The following is a 22,403-nucleotide window of genomic DNA, read 5'->3' as shown; positions in this document are numbered from 1 at the left end:
GAGGGAAGGCTAAGCACACACTTCACTGACGTCCGATGACGTTTACACTGACACGAGGGTGAGTGGATAATCGCAGACTCTGTTCTTGGGGGCGAACTGTTCTTTTAAAATGAGCTGTTTTGAACGTTTAAATGCCACATCAGGTGTCGGAGTGTGTGTGCGTATGTGTGTGTGTGTGCTTAAATGTCACCACAGGTATTGAGGTCATCAGTCTGCTGTGAGCTCGCGGAGGTTGCGCCGCAGCAGACTGCTGTCCCCAAGACGTACACGTTAAGACTCTGATGGCTTTCGAAAGGCCTCGTCTCAACCGGTTTGTCTCCCCGTCTGCAGATTGATGCCGAGAGGTCGCCGGAGGAAGTGTTCGCCCAGATCTGCCAGGCGACGGATTCCTGTTCAACCTTCTGATTACTACAACCTTCACACCGCAACCCCCCACCAACATATTCTGTCCTGGAGGTCCACCTGTAAAGACCCCCCCCCCCCCTCTCTCTCTCTCTCCCTCCCTCTCTCTGCCGTATCACTCCGAGGAGACTCGCCCTCATAACCTGCACCTGACATACAGTACGCTCATTGAACTCCAGTGGTATGCATGTCCCACCTGATGTTCCCAGCAATCAGTGAAACCTCTTTCTGCTTTTGACAATGACGAAGCGCCCGGTTGTCTGCTTCACCTACTTGCATTGTCTCTCTCTCTCTTTATCTCTCTCTCTCTCTCTCTTACATTGACCTCAATATATGCTGCCAACTGCCGGACCGAGGCAGATAACTGTACTGAGAAAATAGCATTCCCTGCTGTGACTGAGAGCATGTTTCTAGCTAAATGTGGGGGGAAATATCTCCATTTCCCCCGAGGAACCGAGAGAGAGTTCTCGCCTCGCTGGAAAGTGAAAATGTCAGTGTGTGTATGTGTGTGTGTGTTGAGTGCGTGTGAGTTCATGCTCTCCGGCACAGCATCGTGCTTTATATTGTAACAAGCATGCAAGAATTACAATCAAGCTTAACTGCCTTTTGAGCATTAACTAAAAAGCAGAAAAAGAGTATTTACGAATATTGCATTTGTATGTTTCCGAGCTCATCGTACAGGTTGTTTGAGTCTGGTATTTAACATTCAATAAAGCCAGTGCATTTGCTAAATGGAGTATTTTTCAGTGTGTGTTTTGGTGTTTTGTGTGTATGTGTGAGAGAGAGAGAGAGGATGGGAAATGATCACAGCTGATCTGATAGCCCCATCTGCTGGTGAGAAGCTCTTAACAAAGAGGAACAGGAATGATATGAAAGGTGACAAAGGGAGAAAAGCATCCGGACCCTCATGTGAAATGCACAAAGAGGTTTTTCATGTGTCCTGTTGACGGATCCAACATCAGCAAAGTGACCTTTAACTGCAGCAGCTGGTGGCACAGAGGAAACGGGATGATGGTCACAAGTTACACAAAAATGTAGAAAACATTGAACATTTTCACATCCTCCTGACTTCAGATTGCTTTTCACTCTATTAAAAAGAAAAAATCATCTTTAACAGCACAATTTGAAAAAAACAAATAAAAAAAAGTCTGTTTCTCTTGTTTCAAGAGGCAAAAAAGGTGATAAATATTCTGTCTTTCATTGTTTCTCTTCAAACCCAAAGCAGCCAGTCTGACGTTATTCTGTCAAAGTGTTTTCAGTGTCTTGTTACTTTTGATGTGTAATTAATGAGAACAATTACAACAAAGTTCTTGCACATCAGAAAGTCTTGACAGGTGATTAAAAACTCATCCTGTTAATATCTGACTTCTCACAGATTCTTGCAAAGCGTTATTAAGTATAATTCTTGAAGCTGCCTGTTAAAACCAGTTTTAAAACTGCAGTAAACCTACTTCAGATAGTGATCACATGATCAATCTTAATTTTAACATCTTCATTGAGGAAATATAATTTTACTGCACTTTTAACTGACATAACTGTCAAGAGTACATTAAGCTGCTGAAATGACTTTATTAGCAGATTTGTTAACAGTTTTGACAGTTCTGAAGCCGAAGATCCACATTTATGGATTCCAGTTTCTCAAATGTGAGAATTTCCTTTTTTTTTCTCTCAATTTTTGACTAAATTCAGTATCTTTGGATTTGTTGACTGTTTGTTAGACACAAACAAACTGAAGCGCCACTTTTTTTTTTTTAACTTAACTGACATTTTATATTATCAAGTGATGAATTGAAAACGAATTAATCATTAGTTACTGAGCTAGTTACGGAAGACCACAAGTGTCACAGAAATAAAATAATTAAAATATCAGATAATGAATTACTTTGTAATCTAGTCTATGTATTTATAGATTAATTAATTTGTAAATAAATTATTCATTCCTGTTTTTATTGTACAATTAGATAATCAATTAGCTTTATTACTATTTCCATGACACTTGTGGTCCTCCATACTGCTCCATTCAACTTCAGTTAATCTAAATGAAAGCAATTCAACACTCAAACATCTACATTAAATATTTCAAGCTACGACTGATTCTGGGCTGTAACTACCAATTATTATTGATTAATGTATTTTTTTTTGATTAACCACTTGATCGTTTGGCCTATAAACTGACAGCAATCTGAGTTTCTGTTTCAGAACAGAAAAACCTCACACCAGAGAATTTTTACTACTTTTGCTCAGCTAATCTAAATGTTTTAGCCTTAAACTGCTCACCTGTAGAGTGATCTTGAAGTGACTGTGAGGAATAATAATACAGGAACCACAGGTATAGAAACACTATTTGCACATATTTTTATTTCCACGGTTCTCCTCTAGCATTTTTTTTTTTACATTATTATTTTTTTTTACATAAGAACAGACTGTTATACACAGATATTGAAGCAGGGAAAAGGGGGTGAGGGAAGGAGACGAAAACCATACAAAATGGTGTCTACTCAAGCACAACAAAATCTATGTGTATAAAATTGTGTGGGTTGTTCCACTGTGGAGGCACCAACCACTACCTCAATTCACTTTTTAAATAGATTAATAAAAATACAATCTTTTAAATGGACCTTTAAAGTGAACTGCAAAATTAAAGAAGATCTAGAGGCATGATGACTGATCAGTAATGTAGGACAATGAGGGTCGATGGCGCCACGCAGGAAGGGAGGAGTTGTGGCTGAGTTCAGAGGTGGAATTACCCCCCAAAACAATTTTTTTTTTTTTTTTTTTTTAAAAATGGCACACAGCAACTAGCGCTGGCTACTTTTCACCATATACTTGTACACTCAACATGATCAATAACGGCACACATTGGGGGAGGAGAAAAAAAACAAAAACACAGTCTTGTGTATTTTTCCCATTCGTTCTCATTCGCCTGCCTTCAAAAAACATTTGCTCTCCATGCTGTAGTGCTTCGTTGTTAGACATGTTTTAGTGGAGAGAGCAAAGGGAAAAGAAAAAAGAGATGAAAGTGTGCATCTGTCTGTCTGTGTGTGTGTGTGTGTGTGTGTGTGTGTGTGTGTGTGTGTGTGTGTGTGTGTGTGTGTTTGAAAGGTGAAGGGGTAGAGAGCAGCGTTGTTTGTGACAGTGGTGGGGATTTGGCTCCATGCTTTTAAAAAAAAAAAAAAAAAAAAAACATGGCGCACAATCCGTTGAACACATACAGGTCTGTCTGCAGAACGTCATCTGGATCAGCAGAACTTCCTACAGTCTGCAACCAAAAAACACACCGGCCTCGGCATCAAGTTCCACACCGCCTAACTTCTCTCGCAGCAGCCCGCTGAGGACGTGCGGCTCATAAATACTCAATCTACAGATACCTAGCTAGAACATTTTTCACTCTTGCATAACACGGAGACCACATACACACATACAAACCACCTATGTGTATCTCAGTTGATGACTTCACAGTCCACTATGACACACTGGTCAACCACATATCTCCATTAGGTGATGCTTCACCAGACTGATCATCAGTTCTCCAGTTTCAAAGCAGCACAGGGAGGTAACTGGAAGGCGACGGGGTGGGGAGGGGGGGGGGGGGGGGGGGGAGAGGGAAACAGGGACAGCCCTCCTGGAGTCACAGAGCTCGGGAATGTCGGTGTGCCTTCTGTTTTTTTTTTGTTTGTTTTTTTTTTCTTTGTTTTTAAAAATAGTGTATCATTTCAAATCACAGATCCTTTGATTAACCTGGCTGAGGTGGAGCGGGGGCCACCTTGTTCTGAGGAACCAACATGGCCGCCCTTTGCTCGAGTCAGGGAGGCCAGTTTACCAACAGCCCCCCACCAGCAGCACTGTGGTCTGCTCTGAGGCCCCTGGCTGTCTGCCTGCCTGCTGGCCTTCCTGCCTGGCGGCGGGTTAAGCGGTTATCTTGGACTTGGAGGATGGAGCCATGCACAGAGTGGCCTGTGGGATATGTGGAGAGAGCCTGGAGCTAGGGGCGCCTGGGACCCTGTCATCTGTTGGCTGGGAAGTAGTTAGGGTCCAGGTAGTTGTAGCCTGCGCTCTGTGGCAGGCAGTAGTCCCTGTCCAGAAAGGTTTCTGGCTGGTACACCGGTTCCAGGTGGTGGTTAGGCTTGTGGGTCTCTGTCTTGAACAAGCTGGTAGAAGACAAAAAAGAGAAACTGTCACCGAGTGTAAAAAGCCGACATCCTGGCAGTCTGACGATTTTGTAGTCAAGAAGGATTAAGTCATAAATGTCAGAGAACAGAGTAGCTGAGCGATTTGACTTCAATACCTGCTGCTGACCAGGACAGGTTATCAGCACATGTTAGATTAATAACTCAAGAATAATAAAAACTAAAGCATTTTAAGTGTCATACAAATGTTCCAAATAAAATCATTAAATGTGCTGATAAACACTTTGACATTTAAAAAGTAGAGATAGCTTTGACTTTTTTGATACTGAAGCCAATTTTATAACCAGGTTTCAGTGCTGATAGTTAAATGTCATTTTAAATAATTTTTTCTTCTTCTTCTCAAACCTTTTCACAGCTCAGTGTTTACTGCTTAAAAGCCTGAACAGAACTTTGCCCTGACAAAATGATATATAGACTGAACAAAGGCTGAAGACGAAAGCTCTTAAAATAAGTAAACAAGACTATATCATAATACTAATATATACTGTGAGAATATTTTCTTTCTTTTTTTTCTGGAAAAGATATTAAAAACTGTTTATGCACAAAATATTCAGACATTTTGGCTAATCAAGTTCATGAAATACATGAAAAATAAAAAGGTCCATTAACACATTGATGCAAAACTCAAAATTCTATATTACAATAACACAGTCACACCATCATTTACAACATTACCCATAGATATTAAGAGGTAGCTACCACAGTATAAATGCTATAGAAAAATCTCAGATGGTTTGCAAATGAACATAGTCACATAGTGTATATATATATATATATATAAAAATTATATAATTATCATTTTTGGTCAACTAAGAAGCTGAATATGACAATTTAACTCTCATGACACAGGTGGAGGGTCTCACCAGTCGGAACAGTTGGAGCAGAAATCAACCGAGCTGTCCTGCGGACAATCCTGACAGTGCCACCGCACTCCCTGGATAGGCTCCATGCCGCAGACATCACACTGCACACAACACATGCACACACACACACAAAATAAGCTTCACAACTCAGTGATGCAAAATCAACAGCTGACAACTATTGAAACTATGATAAAAAAAAAAAAATGTTGTTCCTGAATGGATCAACACACTTGAATGTCTTCTGACTAACACAAAGAGCCCAAATTCCACACTAATACCAAAACTACAAAACATAATACTAATAATTTCAAAATGAAATGCTACACTATTCACTACTGCTGATATTACAAATGTCAAATCAAGAAGCAACTGCAGTAACATGTTCTTCCCAATTTAAAATCTCAAAGCACGAAAAAAAGAGTTGATGCATTCACATCAGTTACTTTGTTCCATTTATTTAGTTTCCTTTGTCAAACTTAAGCACAGTGAAAGCAAACTGAACAAGGCAGAGCCGAAACATCTGTGCTCAAGTTAGATGAAGAAAACTAAATAAAAGGAAAAATATAACAGATTCGGTATGCAAACCCTTTTTTGTGCTTTGAACTTTTATTTTTGGTTGAGCACGATGTTCTTTACTTTTACTTTGCCAATTTAAAATCTGAAAATGTCACGATGTCCTTGCCAGCCTCCTTCACTTTTATTGTGCACTGTTATTTGTAGGACAATACTGCTAAAAACCTGAGCAGTTCTGCCATTTTTAAGTACACTTGCCAGTTTGAACATACTACAGAATCATAACACTGTTAGAATTAATACATCGTATGAAATTAGGGTGGACTGCGTACCTGTTGATCAGTGTACAATCCCTCTAACTCATAATGTGATTTTATTATCCCACATGCAGATAAAATTAAGTGTAAACTAATGCAGATGCTTCACCTTGTATCCTACGTGCCGAACCCCGACCTTATCCTCCTGGATCTCCTGGAGCTTCTGTTTTTTCAGCCGCTTCAGCTCCAAAAGCTCTTTGTACTCTGGCAAATTTCTAAACTCCACAGGTATTCCCTCTTCATCCTGGGAAGGCACACACACATACACACACACAAAGTAAAGGACAGAGGAGATAACTGATAGGCATCAGGACATCTGCAGACAAAATATCTCTACATAACTCCAGGGATCCCATCTGACAGGGATATTCTCTCGATGTTTTATCGCCTACACGCAAATCTGCTGCCATTATTGATCAGATTAAATTAGATAAACAAGAGAAAATTATCCATAAACAACAATCTAGTTTTTCTTCTGTTTGAGCTGCAGTGTTGTTGTAAGCAGAGATTGTCTTTCAGCTGAAAGTACACAAGTGAAAACCTCTGTGTCCTTCAAAAAGACACAGAATCTCTCTGGGAAATTTCATAGGTGGTAAAAGTTTAAAGGTGCAGCTTAATTTTCAGAAAAACTATCAGACTTCTGGGTTTTGACAGGAATTGGCTTTGTGAGAATCTTGCTTAGCTGCAGACACGTTTGGCCTCAGCGGATTTCCATTCCATCCTACGGACACGGCCAAAGTAAAGGACAACCTGGTGAAGTGGGGAATTATTGTGGCCCATGCTGGCAACACCTTTATGACTTTACTTTATACCGGCGGTGTCAGAGGTTTTGTTAACGCGCTGGTGGAGCCGGCAGCCTGTGTTCTCAGCAGGCCACGGCGACCCGGTTTTACTTAAAGGTTACTGCCATCAAAGGGAAAGAAAGAAAATGTCAGCGCCTGGATAACAGCGAGCGTCTGCTCTGATTTAACTGTTCTCAATAGTACACACTGCCCTGATTGGAGTGAGGGGGGAAAAAAAAAAAAGTAGACACACATGATCAAGAGGCAAAAGCTTCATTTCATCCAAAAGTGTTAAAATGCAGTTAAAGAGAGAGAGAGAGAGAGACAGCCTGTCACAGGAAAGGAGTTATAAGTGATAAAAGCGGGGAGCACAGACACAGTTTGTTTCACCTTGTCTGAAACATATTCAAATGAACTAGTCTAGGTATAAATGCACATAAAATTCAGCTTTCATCAGTATACATCTTACAGGTGACTGATTACAGGAGAAAGAGTGTGTACGACTGTGGGCGGTGAGAGAGAGAGAGAGAAGGAGGAGATGCAAGCTTGTGATTTGCTTAATTAAGCAGTAAAGTGCCACAGTCTGGTCGATGATCAGTGACACAGAAAAGTAAAGTGGATGTGATCAGTCATAACCTCCCAGGCCAAATAAATGGGAGTTGGGTGTGCAAAAATAAGTGCACTTTTTGAAAATTATGAAAAAAAAATATGCCGTGGCTTTCAGGAAATTATTGCACAGAGAGAAACAGAGAAATACAAAGAGAGAGAACTGACCGAATCATCAGCAGAAGGGTCCTGCATGCTGCTGTAATATGCCGACCGCTCGTCATCTTCGTCCATGTAGACCGGAGGCTCATAGGAGGTCAGGAAAGTGGACGGCCGGTACAGGTGCTTGTTAAGGTGATGCTGCCTCTTACTGGATGCCTGAGGAACAAACACGTATGGTTGCGAGGGCATTTCATTAAAGTTGTACCATTGTTTCTTATGGAAATAAATGCAACAACTTTTACTACATTCAAATGTAAAAGCACTTCTCCAAGTACACAAAAACACATTCATGAGGAAAACCACTCATTTTCATGAGATTAGTAATTCAGTGCGGTTACACGCTTCAGTAAACAAGGTAAGAGTTACCTTTTTAGTGTACATGCACAGGTTGGGTGTTCTTCCAGGCACAGGGATACCAGCTTTTGTCAGTTTGATGAAGTACTTTTGAACCCTACTGGCAACCTGGAATGTTTTAACAGGAAAATGGCTCTGTTAATGATTTCTGAAAACTGAGGAACAGCTGCTTAAGGTAATTGAGGTCATGCACATCTATCATCCAGGTTCTTGCAGTGAGTGCAGTTATCACACAAGTCAGTGTGTACACTTGGGCAATTTTACAGTCTGTTTCCATAGTAAAGACAGCTAGATTTGTCAAACACAAGACAGGTCAACTGGTTCACAGACAACCAAAAAAATATGTTGTTCGACTGGAAACAGTCAATGTCAGCGAAGACAGTTTTTGTCAGGCGTAGGTCATGTTTAAATTTGTTGCTTTCTTTCTGCGAGATTTAGCAGCAAATCATGCAATTTCTTGTTGTGTTTTTACACTTTTTTGATTCAAATAAATCTGAAAGAAGCTGGTAATTAGAGTGCATCACACAAGTATAATTTTTTGTAGTTAGCCCTGAATCTCTCTTTGTCACCTGTTTTGCTGTTCGATTGCCGAGTTCATCTGCAATCTTCTGCCATCGTCTGGACTCCACTTCCTCCGGAGGGAACTTAACAAGAAGCTGCTCCAGTTTTTTCTAAAAAATAAAAAATACAAAATACAAAACATCAGGTAAAAACTAATTACAGACAAATGCAGATTTCTTTACTGCACAATTGACAATAGTCAACATTGGTAAGTTAGTGTTTAATATATATCTACTATGCTTTTATTACAAACCTTATATCCAACACTCAGAAACTGCCTTTGGAGAAGTTTGATAACACAGATGAGCACATTTCAGTGCTTGTAAAATATATGTATTTGTTTCCCAAGTATTAGAGTATGTAGTATGTATATTACATACATTTAATAATAAATTGATTCTTTTCTCCAAAAATCAAAGTGAGAAATGGTGCCATGAAATTAAACTTTTTATATCTACAATAAAATTTAAAATGTTTCTATAACAATTAGACCTGAAACAAGAAGTTGATTACTTGGCAAACTAATTATAAGTATTTTCATAATCAATCATTTAAGTCATTTTTCTCAGTAAAAATGCAGAAACTGGTTCCAGCTCCTCAGATATGACTGTTTGCAAGTTTGCTCAGTCTTCTTGGGTCGTAAATTGAATATTTAGTGGTTTTGGACTGCTTGTGGAACAAAACAAGCAAATCCAATACATCACCTCTGGCTCTGGGAAATTCTAATGGGCTTTTCACTATTTTCTGCCATGTTCTACACCGATCGATGAATCGCTTAATTGTAAAAATATGCAGATTATTCAATAGTGAAAAGTATTATCAGTGTTCCTGCACATACTTGTTTATTCATTTGGTTGATGACATATAGTACAACATCTTACACTCTTGCTACTTACCTGTTCCTCCACAGTCCACAGCTGGTTAAATGTGTCAGGCTTGTTTGAATGACAAATCCTCCCCCTGATCATCTGTAAAGAAAACAACAGTGACAGGCATATTAAAAGACTGACATGGTACAAAAATAATGGGCACTCTGACATTTGAGGAGATCCGTACATATGAACCACTTGGCACTCTGAATCCGTCAGTTTGACAGAGAAAGCCCGGCTGTCAAATGTGACTGGAGATGTGTCATTGGGAAGACGCAGAAAACAGCAACTCTTTGACTCAGTCAAGTCTGAGAATGCAAATGGGCTCGCACAAAATAAACAGAGAGAGCAACAGAAATAATCAAAGAGTTGTTGGCTTGGTGCTTAAAGCGCAGACACATACACACGCACATATAACAGGCAAAATAAGACATAATCAGAGTGTGTGAGAGAGGCAGCTCCTCACGTTTCCATAGATACTGTCTTTGGTGCTCACATGTGCTGCATTCTTAACTATGTCAAGAAGCACGGATGGGGGAGATGAGGTTGGAGGGGGCCAGGCTGAGGAAAATGGTAATAACCTGATGATTTGTAGGGCAACCTGCAGGAGAGCGGTGACTCACCAGCTACAGTTCGGAGCGGCTGTAGCTGCATCTGCACTAATGATATCCTGGGAGACAATCACAGCTGTGACGACAGCTCCAGCTTGTGTGTGTCGTACAGATTATTTTAGTAAGGAGGCTGAGGCATACCTGCGTTTGCCTGCCGTTCTCTGGGGCGTCACTAGTGGGCAGAGAGGAGTACATGGTGGAGGATTCGCCTTCCTTCTTGGGCTCCACAGGACTTTTTGGTCGAAGTGGTAAACCTGAAGTGAGGAGATGAGCAGAATTGGTATTTTTAAGACTGTAAAATAGCAGAAGAGTCTCTTTTGTGTTCATTTTGAAACAGGATATTCTCCAAGATAAACAACGAATAACTTATATAAATTAAATGAATTCACTGTCATTCCTGAATTTATACGTGCCTTGGTCAAAGATCAGCTTTAGCCGCCTGGTTTTGCGTTTTTTGTCGCAGAACTCTCTCTCAAAATCGCCGAGGCCTGAGGTGTACTGCTCCCACGCAATGTCAGGGACCTGGACGACTCGCTGGGGACACGGCAAACCTAGATTCACCTGAGGATGACCAGAATCAAGTGTCACAATCTTTTTTTTTAATCTGCAAGTAAATTTATAAACTCTATTAATTTAACTTCGACAAGGCCAGAGAAGAAACGGCAGATGAGAAACCAACAAGCAAAGTCAGACATGCTTATATGTTTTGGGACATTTTCTACTTTTGTGTTGCTAATACTTATGTTGTGATCACATTGCTTTTAAATCCAGTCCTTGATAATTCAATCCAGCAAAAATTGTAAAGATTTTTTTTACAGGTTTGTCCTTCTTAACCTTTAGCTCTGGGAACAGGGACTTTTTAGTGATTCCTATTCAATAGAATACAATGTGCAGGTCAGTCCCCTCAATCCCCTACAATCCCCTCTCTTGAGGGGGACTTGCAGGTATGTGCAGGTCTCCCTCAAGAGAGGGGATTGACAGTTGTTTGTTGTGGAGGTTGAGCTAAAACAAAGGTTTCACCAGATAATTTCACAACCTCGTTTTCATTTTTGCATGCACAATTTCATACTCCATGTGAATAAAATTAGATACGCCCACAAGTAAACAATACCATTTTTATGTGGGTGCTTGATTTAGGCTTCTGAAGCAGATGTTCTGATTTTATTTAGTGGCCACAATTTCCTGATTGCATAAGTTTATTTATTGACTTGCAAGTAGAAAAGATGGATATTGAGCACATCCAACCCTAGATGTGTGCAGGTGCAGGGCAAAGTGTTGCTGAGTCATACAGTGGAAAATGAATAGCAATCTGCACACTGAATATAACAGGCTCCCAAATATTTATTCAGCAACATCTCAACCAGCAAGGTAACCCTCAGGCAAAAACTAAAAACAAGATCTTGAGCACAATGTCTCAGAGAGGACTTGATGCATTGTAACAGACCAAACTTAAAACCTCCACAGTGTATTTGCAGTTTTAAGCAACTCACTTCAGTTAAGGTGTTTGTTGCACAAATTAAAACATAGAAAAAATACAAAATACACTTTTCTGTTGTGCATTTCAGTGTATCAAGAACACAGGTTTGTATTTTTGTTACCCTTTTCTGCAGCTGCTCCACAAAGCTGATGGGATCGGCGAGTGCCTCCCTCTGGTGACGCGCCAAAGTCTCCAAGTCCAGGATGGCCTGTGTGCGCTGGGCCTCCAGAACTCCAATGGTCTGCAGCAGCCTCTGATAACTGAGGGAAGCAAGGTTAGACAAGAGTGGAAGGAAGGGACTGCTTACATTATTTAACCTCAAACTTGCAATGCTGCAGTGCATCAAACTTTTAGACCCCAGACCATGCATAATTCATTCACGGTGCTGAGAAACCAAACACAAGGCATTCTCCAGACCTTTCCATCAAATTTGAAAATAATATATAATGAAGTATAATAAAAAAAGGTGTTTGTGTGTGCTAGTAATTCTTGACATTCTCTGGAAATTATGCAAACATCATCTTGTCCAAGCAGCCACTTTGGCGGATACCTAGCACATTTAGAGTTACTTTTCTAGTCTGGCCATCAAGAACTAATTTAAGCGGTAAGAGAAAATACATTAAAACACTGGTCTGATTTATAACTGTGCACATCATCACTCAGATTTCATAGCAAATATCAAAATCTTTGCATGTCAAACAACTGGGTTTTGCAGTGCTTGAGGAGCACTTCAGAGCTGTACAAGTCTGACCTTTCCACTTACACCCTCTGGGGCAACAGGAGAACTGCAAACTGAGCTGTCAATGACTAAGTGTGGTACTGACTCAAAGACCTTACAGTGTGAGCAGAGCTGGAGGAATCGACAGGAATGTGACAGCATCCTACATGACTATAACCTAATGCAGGTGCTCAGTGAAGCAGAGTGGATCAATCTCCCCTAACAGGACATGAATGAAAATCAATGCGCGGGACACAATTTATTCAACAGCTGTCGGTGGTTTAAAAATCCTACAAGCAAAACATTCAGACAAGTCAACTGTGTTTAACCTCATATCCCTTCATTAGTTACAGAATGCAAGCTGTAAATCTTTCTCTGCGACACTGGCACCAAAACATACTACTGTATATTTCCTGTACAACAGAGTGACTCTGATTTAAGTGTGAGATTTCTGTAAAAGAAAGCAGCAAGCATGTTGACTTCCTCAGATGAACAGATGATCTGTGCATTAATCTGTTTGGGGGATGAGGAGGACTTGGCTCTGCTTCTCAACACTCTGGACTCCCTCCAGGTGTCCAGGGACAAGCCTGGTGTACCATTACAAAAACTGGTGCCAAATGAAAAGCTGTCCAGGACAATAGTGTTGTGAACTCAATGCCTTATAATCAAGGATTGGGGCTTGAAAACTTAACAAGATAGGAGCGGAGGGAACGCTCTCAAAATCCACAAAGCTGTAAGATGCAAATACAAGATGTTCTGTATAAACATCAATCATGTCAGTGTCAATTTTCCATATTAAAACACCCCAAAACCGCCTAGTCATGCTTCCCTAAAAATGACTCCTCGCTGCATTGATCTGAGCCTTCAAAAGATTCCTCTTACTCAGCACAACCAAACCTTGGCATGTCACTGAAACTTGATCGAATTATCTTGCAATACGAGAGCTGTGAAATCTTATTCTAAAGCCATTAGCCAAATTTGAAACATTCACCAATACTAGTGACAAAGACAAAAAGAGACCTCAGCTGATGATGTCTCTAAGCCCCTAAAGTCCGGTGCCCCTCCTCCTATGAAGATGCATCGTGAAATCAGCTGACCTGACACAGTGCGGTTAGCAGAGCCTGACTGAGCGCAGCATGGGACCTGTCCAACAACACAGATATCCAGTCCTGCATGACAACTGACATCAAAACTAAGAATACAGCTCAACACAGAGAAATGATTTTCCTCTATAACAACTCAACTTACTGAGAAAAAAAAGAGAGAGAGAGCAGATACAATCAGCATTGTAATTTTAACATCCAATCTCCCTTTGGAAATCTGACAATTGGCAGCTAATACACACAATCACAGCGCCAGATTGAAGGTGGAAATGAAATAAAAAAAACAGATAAAACCTACATAATAAGACAGGAGATCTACTTAGAGGCTCACCAATATTCCCATAATAACTGACAAATGACTCTGAAAACAACAGATATAATTAAACATGGTGAAAACCCAGATAAGCTTATATGCCAGTTCAATGTTTCCTGCCATCTGTTTTCGGAATTAAGGGCTGGGTGTGTCTGCTGACAAAAAAAAAAAAACCTTTAGGTCATAGCCAGGATTAGGTTATTTTTCCATTTATCAGAACAAGATTGTCAGCAATCAAAGGCTTGTAAGATAAATCTGAGGGGCTGTGAGATAATATAGGACAAGAGGAAAGAAGAAATATATTGGTCTGTGATTAAAATTAAGAATTCTTTTCTGTTTTTTCTTTAATATCTGCTTGTTTCCTGTGAAATACCGAAAAGTTTACCTCTTCAGGCCTTAAGAGTTATTCAAATTAAACAATCTGATGTATAGAGGAGAAAATTACTCTTTGATTAAACTACTCACACTACTCATTCAGCCAATGAGGAGAGGTTGCAACCAGACACTGCTTCATTTAAACAGACATCAGCCAAAAAGGTTGGGAACCAATGATGTTTTTGGACACAATAAAACTGATTCTCCTACGGATTAAACCTTGAATAAGACTAAATTGAAAGATTCTTGAGGGTATTCAATGTTACATACATACACAACATATCAGAAAACTCTTAGCAGCTACAAATCCTCATCAACTCAAGTGCATTTCTGGTTTATTCGAAACCACAGACCAGAAGTAACGCAATGATCACAGAATATAGTGACCAACATGTGTGAGAGCAACTTCAACAAAAGATGAGGAGAGAGCAGAATCCCCCGGGGAGCTCCCACATACTCTTTGTTGTGTTTAAGAGCCAGGTGGTCAGACTCAAAGTAATAAACGTCTGGCTCCTCCTCTTCCTCCTCCTCCTCAGCCGCCTGGCTGCGTGTCAGCTCCTTGCTGCTCTCGGCCTCTTTTCCCTCCACAGGCCCACCGTCCTCACCACCTGCCCTGTCTCCAGGATCGATGGACACCGGCTCCTCACTGGAGGGGCCCAAAGAGTCTGAAGGAGCAGGTTCCTCCGCCATGGGGCAGTCCTCCTCCAGCCCTACCACCACCTCCCCCTCCTCCCTCAAGGGACCATTGTCTCTAGGAGGAGAGCTGGGTTTGGAGGAGGAAGCTTTGCCACCAGTGGCAGCCCTCCTGGGTGAAGTCCGCAGGGTGTATCTGTGTTCATAGAGCTCTGTGAAAGAGGGGGGCGTGCTGGATATTGAGGGGTTACACCCTGGCTCTGTGGGGGAGGGGGTTGTTGCTAGTGGGGGTGTAGTTTCTCCTGAGTTGCTGTTGTTGTTGTTGTTGATTGGACTACTGTTCATGTTGTTGTTGGTGGTGGTGGAGGAGGTGGAGGCAGCAGCTTCCTGCACTGGTGTTAGCGGCCGGCCGTTGGTATCGCTCTCGCTCTCCGTCACCTGCTCTTCGTGGGCCAGACACAAGGGGTCCCCCACCACATCGACCTCCACCTCCTCCACCTCCTGCTCCTTGGCCACGACCAACTCAGGGACAGGATCCTCTGGAACAGCCTCAAACGTCGGAGCAGATGAGGCTGACGATTCCCCTGAGCCAGGGACCTCCATCTGCACAGGGCCAGAGTTTCTACAAGGCACAGCGGGGTCAGGGGATGAGGGAGCCCCCGTCTGACTACCGTTGAGCAGCGACGGGCAGTTGGTGGCAGAGGTGGGATTTGCACTTGGCTCTTCAGTGAGTGTGCTAGGTTCCTCTGTTTTATTCTCTCTGAGTCCATTAGAGGCCTTGTGAGCGTTTGGGGGCTGAGCTGCCCCGTCACACTCCACATGACCATCCTCTGCCGTCCCCCCTGTCAGCTCACCTTCCTCTTTACTGAGGACTGGTGAGGCAGGAGCTGTGTTAGCAGAGTTTTGGCTGGAAAGTTCTTCACTACTGTTGTCCTTGCTAGGCTCTGGGACAGAGACCGGACTTTCAGATTTCAGAAGCTCAGGGTCCTCCTCATGTCCCTGAGACTCTCCAGAGCGGGAGCATCGCTTGGCCCTTTTAATTTGAGGAGAGGCATCCTGCGCCCCCTTCCCTCTATCACAGTTCTCGGACTTCTCGGGACTATTGTCTTTTTCCAAACAGGACACACCCCGCTTCCTGGAGCTGGTCCATTGCTCTGCCTCAGCTGCAGAAGCATTTGAGTCAGTTAACTTTCCCTGCAATGAGGCCTGCTGCTGGCCATCCTGCTCAGTGTCCTGCTTTGTATCATGCTTGGTGTCCTGTTTAGCATCTTGCTTTGACTCCTGTTTGGTGTCCTGCCTTGACTCCTGCTTGGCGTCCTGTTTAGCGTCTTGCTTCGACTCCTGTTTGTCGTCCTGCTTCGACTCGTGCTTGGCGTCCTGTTTAGCGTCTTGCTTCGACTCCTGCTTGGCGTCCTGCTTCGACTCCTGCTTGGCGTCCTGCTTCGACTCCTGCTTGGCGTCCTGCTTCTTCTTGGGCGAACGGGCCCTGGGTAACGGAGACACGGAGGTCTCCTCCGGCTGGGCGATGCTGCGGTTCCTGAGGGTTCGACCACAAAAGTTCTCATCCAATCCATTGAGCCCCACTGATGACCTTGTGACGCGCGAGGAACGGGACGCGGCCATACTACGGCGGGTGCCTACAGTCTCCTCATCCTGGTGCTCTCTCCTCTGCAGCAGAATGTGGGCACCTGGAAAACACACACAAACACATAGATGCACTTCATTAAGGCAGTATAATCACTGAATACTGTAAACCTTTACAGCTCAGTGAATACACCGCAGCACTAATGTTCCAAGGGTTTTAGGTTTGATTGTTTTCGCTGGCCAGCCAAGCTAAAAACAAATCCAGGAACTGTACCCTAAGATGTATTTCAAACAAAAGCGTCCACCAAAAAGGCCCTTGTTAAATACCGCTCGGGTCATTTCTCAGCTCACACCAAAGGGGTATTGATTTCTCCTGTCATTGTAGCTAAGCAACACCTTCTGTCCACAGGCAAAACCAGATGTCTTATCACAGGTCTGTACATAAGAAATACATGTAAAAAGGTGTGAGATTTTACACTGGCAGAAGACAAAACAGGAAATAATGTCAGATCATCCACCTAACCTAAATGACCAGTCACAAAATCTCTTCAGACAACTCACAAATGTGACAGCATTGAGGCTCATCTGTATGTGCTTTGATAAAGGTGACTCTAGTGCAGCGAGCACCTTAAAGTAGTGAAAATCCCAAAAGCTGGCAAGCAGTTGATTTTTTTAACTGCACTAAAATTATTATATACAGAATGTGTATATTAATGAGGCATATTTATCTTCTCTTCATCATTATTTTTTTTTTATCATTATCACTTATTTTATTTTTAATTTGTTTTTATCACATTATCTCTTATTTTGTCACACAAAGAATAAATATAGTTTTCTGGCTGACTGATTTCTGACAGAGAAGCTACCTTGTAATTCTTACTTCCAATTCATTAGAGATAAGACTGCAGACATTGATTTGTCATCATGCGCCGTAGGCTGTTTATCTCGTTATGACAGGTGTGCTGGAGGACCACGAGACTGCAATCCCTCTGCAACTTATCAAAACATATAAAAACTGAAATGCTCCGACAACGAGACTCCTACACAAGGCTGAGAGGATCAGAGTGTGGACAACCATAGAAGCTTAGGACATGACGATTAACTTCCTGACACAATTTACACAACAACAAAGCCATCCCAAATTCGCTCTGTGTGTTGCTGCGGAATCCTGCAGATGAACTACAAAAAAGAAATCCTCGCTTACAATGCAAACTGTAAAATGAACACCAGCCAAATGCTGCCAGCCATAAATAAGATGTCAATCTTGGATATCTTATTCTATATAAAATGATCAGTTTCATAGATAGAGGACAACCTTCATGCACTAACAATTCAACTGCAATCTAGGTCAGACAATCCATGATTATTTCACTATGTCAACACCCTAACCAGTTTATCTTATCATGATTACATTAAATAATTATTATCATTCAGAGTCAGGTTATGCTACAAAATAACTAGTACTACAGCTTGTTGTCTGAACACTTTTGAAATCAAAATTGAATTGTTTATAGCTGTCCAAAACGGACGCTCAAAGGCAGAGTGAAAAACCAGTACACATAGAGGGAGATGACACACAATATTGTATTAAAATGGGGAGTAGCAGCGCACATTTTCAGACAGTCTCACCAGGAAGACATTCATAGTGTTGCACTTGCATGTTCACATGAAAAGTGACAAAAATAGTTCAAGAGAAGTTCAAACTCTGGCTCCTTTCTCACCTCCATACACCTGGCCAAGCACGGTATTAAATGGGTGTGAATGTCAGATCGTGGGTTTTAGAAAGGGGTAAACATAACTTGATTAAAAGAGCAGAGTCACTCATCCACCTCATATACACACTGATCATTAATAGATATGTACAGTGATCTTATTCTGGTTTCTCTCAGTATTTTGATACCACACATACAGCAGCATAAATGTCACGTAGTTAGGTGGATGCAAAGCAATATGTTGCTGGCTGTCCTTGAATGACGAAGTAGCTTTTATATTACAAATAACAAAAGAACTTATATTAAGGTTGCTTTGGAAATTCATCCATGTGAATAAACGCAAATAAAGTTCCTCCGTTTTCCAGATATTAATCCCACAATCAAACAAATTTTAGTGGTTAAATTGAATGATTGTAAACCATGTACATACCTTAGTCTTAATCTACGTATTCATGATAATTAAATTATGTGTATGCATGTAAACTTAACAGTAATTAATAAAAGTAGAGGGAACATTTTGAGAATAACAGCTGGTGGACAAAAAAGATTTTTCCTGCCCTGGTTGGAAAAATCCCCCCATTCCCAATCAACACACACACACAAAAACTTGCCGCTGAAGTATCCTCAAGACGACAAGAAATCACAGCTTCAACTAATAAATCTAACAACAGAGGACAATAAAAACGTGACTCGGTAAAGGTCGTTTTAAAGTGACATGCAGGGAGAAATGATCTCAGTGGTGTCCTCCACAGAAGACACACTGCAGTCTGTTGTAAAGGAGAGAAACGATTGCATCAATTAACATTGTAGTCATGATGTTCATTTACATGAATTCCCAGTGCATCAGTCTGTGGACCGACCTCTGTCAAAACTCATTTAAAAGCTCCTTGTTGCCTTTCCTGAGACAATCCCTCCCTTTCCTATACTGAGCTAACATAGCAACATCAAATCCAAAGGCTATCTTAGCTACAAATACATTTTGATAATACTCCTTCAGGGATCCTACATCATAGTCACCTGGAACAATATGCACTACTACCACATGCACATATTACTCACACTCCACTAAAGACTCCAGCTGAGAAAGCTAATGTGATTTGTCCATGCATAAAATAAGAGAGAGAAAGAAAGAAAAACAGAGGGGGCAGGTTATTCAGACTGAGCACTCACCCTTAGACTCAACACGACAAAACTAATTAAGCCTGCCTGCTCATCTGACCTGCTCTCAAAAAACTAGAAAACTAATCACTACTTCAATATTATTAGGATTACAGTTTCGCTAAATAACCATGTGAAAATTTTGCTCACACTTTACTGTCCCGATAATTAACATGTAGTTGGTATAGATGGAAAGGCCTCAATTAATAATTAATATAGAATAAACTACTGTTGCCTGCAGGTGCCTCTTGGAAATATGAGTTTTGTACCCATGAAACAACGCACAGTAAGTTGTCATTACTTTGTTAATAAGACTACTATCTAAAAACAGGCTCCTGCTCATGTAAACCACACCTGATGGAGGAGTTATGACTGGAATGTCGTAAAAACAAAAGGAGCAGAAGTAGTAAAGACAGTGCGTGGGATTGTTTATTTTTTTATGGTCTGCACTGTTACAAAGTAGTTACGCAATAACTTTCTTTTTGAGAGTAAATTATTTTATAAATACTTTAATGTGACAGGGGTATCCTTGGCTGTTGAACATAGGTGAATTAGCAACCACCTACATGCCTCAACATTAGTTCCCCAATGCATGCATACTATGAATTCTTAAACAGATGTATTTTAAACCAGTGTTTACAAGCATGGAAAAGATAAATCTGGAGGAAAAATTAATTAAGGGGTCACAAGAGGATTGGAGGAATTCATGATTATTTTTTCTGACTTTCTTTCATTTTTGTTTTTTTTCCCTTCATGAAATAATGGATGCTTTCAAATCGTTGGGCCTCTAGAAGTCCTTCAAAGCAAGCTGTCTAATATGGAAAAAAGGCACTCTTTGCTTGAACTGCTGCTTATAACTCATGTCAACACTAGGGCCATAACCTCAGACGAGGGGTCGCAAGTACACATTGCTTCATTTTAAAAAGGGTCACAAAGCCAAAAAGGTTGGGAAGCCTTGCTTTAGACCCACAGCTCACCATTTGACTTAAGGGCTTGACCCTGGGATGCCCAGCTAAGATTTTACATGTTCTTTATCTACTGTTAATAGGTATATCACATTAAAACACAGCTGTATTATGGATCAGAGGAACAGTTGCACATATTTCTGAGGTTATTTTTAAGCCACTTAAGCATTTAATTATGGTAACTTCTCGTGAATAAATACTAGAGAGATTAAAGTACTCCCTCTGTTTGGAGGAACATCTCAGCACATGTGCACATACTAATTTAACATTTGCAGCACTAGGGTTTTGAGTTATTCATGTCTTAACATAAAATACTGCTATGTATAGCCACTGAACCTGACTACGTTAGACAATAACAACTTGTGCTCACAGGCAGCATTTTAATCATACATTTTTAAAGTGTCAAAGTCGGGAATATGTTATCAGTCAGTGCCGCTGCAGAGACAAAACCCATGTGTGTCTGTAAATTCTCAATCAACCCACTTCCTGTTCTTCTCTAAAGCGCATGTTTGGTTGTGAAGTTATGTTAACACGTGCTGATTACATTACTATTACCATGACAGATCAGGACCTACAAATATGGGTTGTTGGCAAACACAGACACAAACAGGCTTCCAGGAGATTTTAAAGCTGTAAAGTCCAACTGTGCATAAATAAACACACACACACACACACAACAAGCAAAGTGTGGAGGCTATTGTTGGTAAACCAGCTAAGCTAACGTCCGTAACTGTGAGCTTATGTTGAGAAATTTGTTTTAAAAGATAAACAGACAAGCGGCGTGTTGCTTTACCGTCGTGTTGGACTGTTCATCTGCGTTGCTGACCTGTAGTTCAACACTTCCACAGGGCCTACTGGCAACAAAAACATCCACGAAGCGGTGTTGGTATACATACCGAGGAGACTCGCTCAAATCCCAACATCCCAGCTAATCATCTGCCGCGAGCTCAGTGCCGACAAAAGTTGGAGGCGCGAGGAAGCCGTTAACCACCGACACTAGACCGCGCTGAAGCCGCACGTGCAGCCGGTTAAGTTAACATTAGTTTGCAGCAGGTGAACTCATAAAGTTCACGATTAAAACTTGAATCAGCGACACGTTCAAGCCATACAACCCCCGGTGTTTGACGGAGCCGGGCAGCAGGCTACACACGTTAGCACGAACCAACTTCCAAGCGACCGTTGGCTTGACCTAGCTTGCTGTGTAGCGGGCTAACCTGAGCAAACTAACTTACCGTTAGCTCCTCAAAGCTAAATCTAACACATTAACGCTTCAGACACAAATTGCAGACTGTTGCACCAGTGAAATGTAAATATTAGCTGCCTTACACGTTTCCCATGACACCCAGTGAACAAGTACACACCAGTCTAATCGAGATAGTTGTTTTTTTTCCTCTGAACGACTAACTAGTTGGCCAAGTTAACTAACGTTACCTTCGCTGGTTCTTCTCGGCTATCTGCGATGTAGCTCCATGTTAGCTCCATGTTAGCCCCTTTAACGTTAGTAATATTGGGGACATGCTAGCTTGCTAGCTCGACAACTGCTACACACGTTACGTCCGGCAGAAAGACATTGTATACATGTGAAATAAATAGCAGCTAACATTATGTTTCGCAGAAGTTTATATCCCAGGTGCTGCTTACAGACATGAGTAGCATAGTTAGCAGCCAAGTGATATAACGGTAATTTATAACCAGTTAGCAGCTACGGCTAGCCGCAGCAGCCGAATGCTAGCTGATTGTTCCGCGCACAACTTTGCCGATGTATTCATTTACTGCAAACAATGCCGGTCTTAAGACATTTTTTGGTGGGCTAATAAACTCAGGTTTTTTATCACTGTCTTTACGAAAAGCACCAAAACTGGAGGCTCACTTCTAAAATAGCTTTTGTAGCTCAAGATTTTACACATACCTCACTTCCGTAAATTTGCTGCACGTTCGGCCGCAGCCATGTTTTCAACCCAGTCAACTAGTCGGGGTGTGTGAGCCGATTCAGCCGCGCTCGTCAAAATGCAACACTATACTGTACATTTTTGTCCCCTGCCAAGAGTGCAATCAGTCACAGATTCTCGGGGTACCACATTTAAGTGATGGCCGATGTTTATTGACACTTTATCAGATGGGCAACATACAATTCAGTT

At 41.4% G+C, this 22,403-nt stretch overlaps 2 protein-coding genes across 5 annotated transcripts in view; one reads left to right on the top strand and one right to left on the bottom strand.

Moving 5' to 3' along the window:
- Positions 1-1,138, top strand: part of ak5 (adenylate kinase 5) — a 99,474-nt gene extending 98,336 nt beyond the window's left edge. Inside the window, exon 14 of the mRNA XM_067606472.1 lies at positions 331-1,138. Coding sequence (XP_067462573.1) covers positions 331-405 — 75 coding nt within the window. The 3' untranslated portion in view covers positions 406-1,138. The remainder of the gene's footprint in view (positions 1-330) is intronic.
- Positions 1,139-2,732: 1,594 nt separating this feature from the next.
- zzz3 (zinc finger, ZZ-type containing 3) lies at positions 2,733-22,314 on the bottom strand. 4 transcript variants are annotated; one of them, XM_067606466.1, is made up of 12 exons: positions 22,175-22,314; positions 14,671-16,534; positions 11,826-11,964; positions 10,641-10,788; positions 10,369-10,481; positions 9,644-9,715; positions 8,756-8,857; positions 8,199-8,294; positions 7,839-7,988; positions 6,392-6,526; positions 5,453-5,553; positions 2,733-4,550 (listed from the first exon to the last, which is right to left on the bottom strand). In XM_067606466.1, the coding sequence occupies exons 2-12, from the start codon at positions 16,467-16,469 to the stop codon at positions 4,406-4,408; spliced, it is 3,000 nt and encodes a 999-aa protein (XP_067462567.1). In that variant the 5' UTR covers positions 16,470-16,534; positions 22,175-22,314; the 3' UTR covers positions 2,733-4,405. The 4 variants fall into 4 exon arrangements, with proteins under 4 accessions (XP_067462567.1, XP_067462569.1, XP_067462568.1 ...); XM_067606468.1 differs by lacking the exon at positions 22,175-22,314 and adding an exon at positions 21,697-22,043; XM_067606467.1 differs by lacking the exon at positions 22,175-22,314 and adding an exon at positions 21,059-21,496.
- Positions 22,315-22,403: the final 89 nt, after the last annotated feature.

This window comes from Thunnus thynnus, chromosome 12 (genome assembly GCF_963924715.1).
Source record: "Thunnus thynnus chromosome 12, fThuThy2.1, whole genome shotgun sequence".
Taxonomy (NCBI): Eukaryota; Metazoa; Chordata; class Actinopteri; order Scombriformes; family Scombridae; genus Thunnus; species Thunnus thynnus.
Note: the sequence above shows the minus strand (reverse complement) of the source record. Positions and strands in the feature narration are given on the sequence as shown.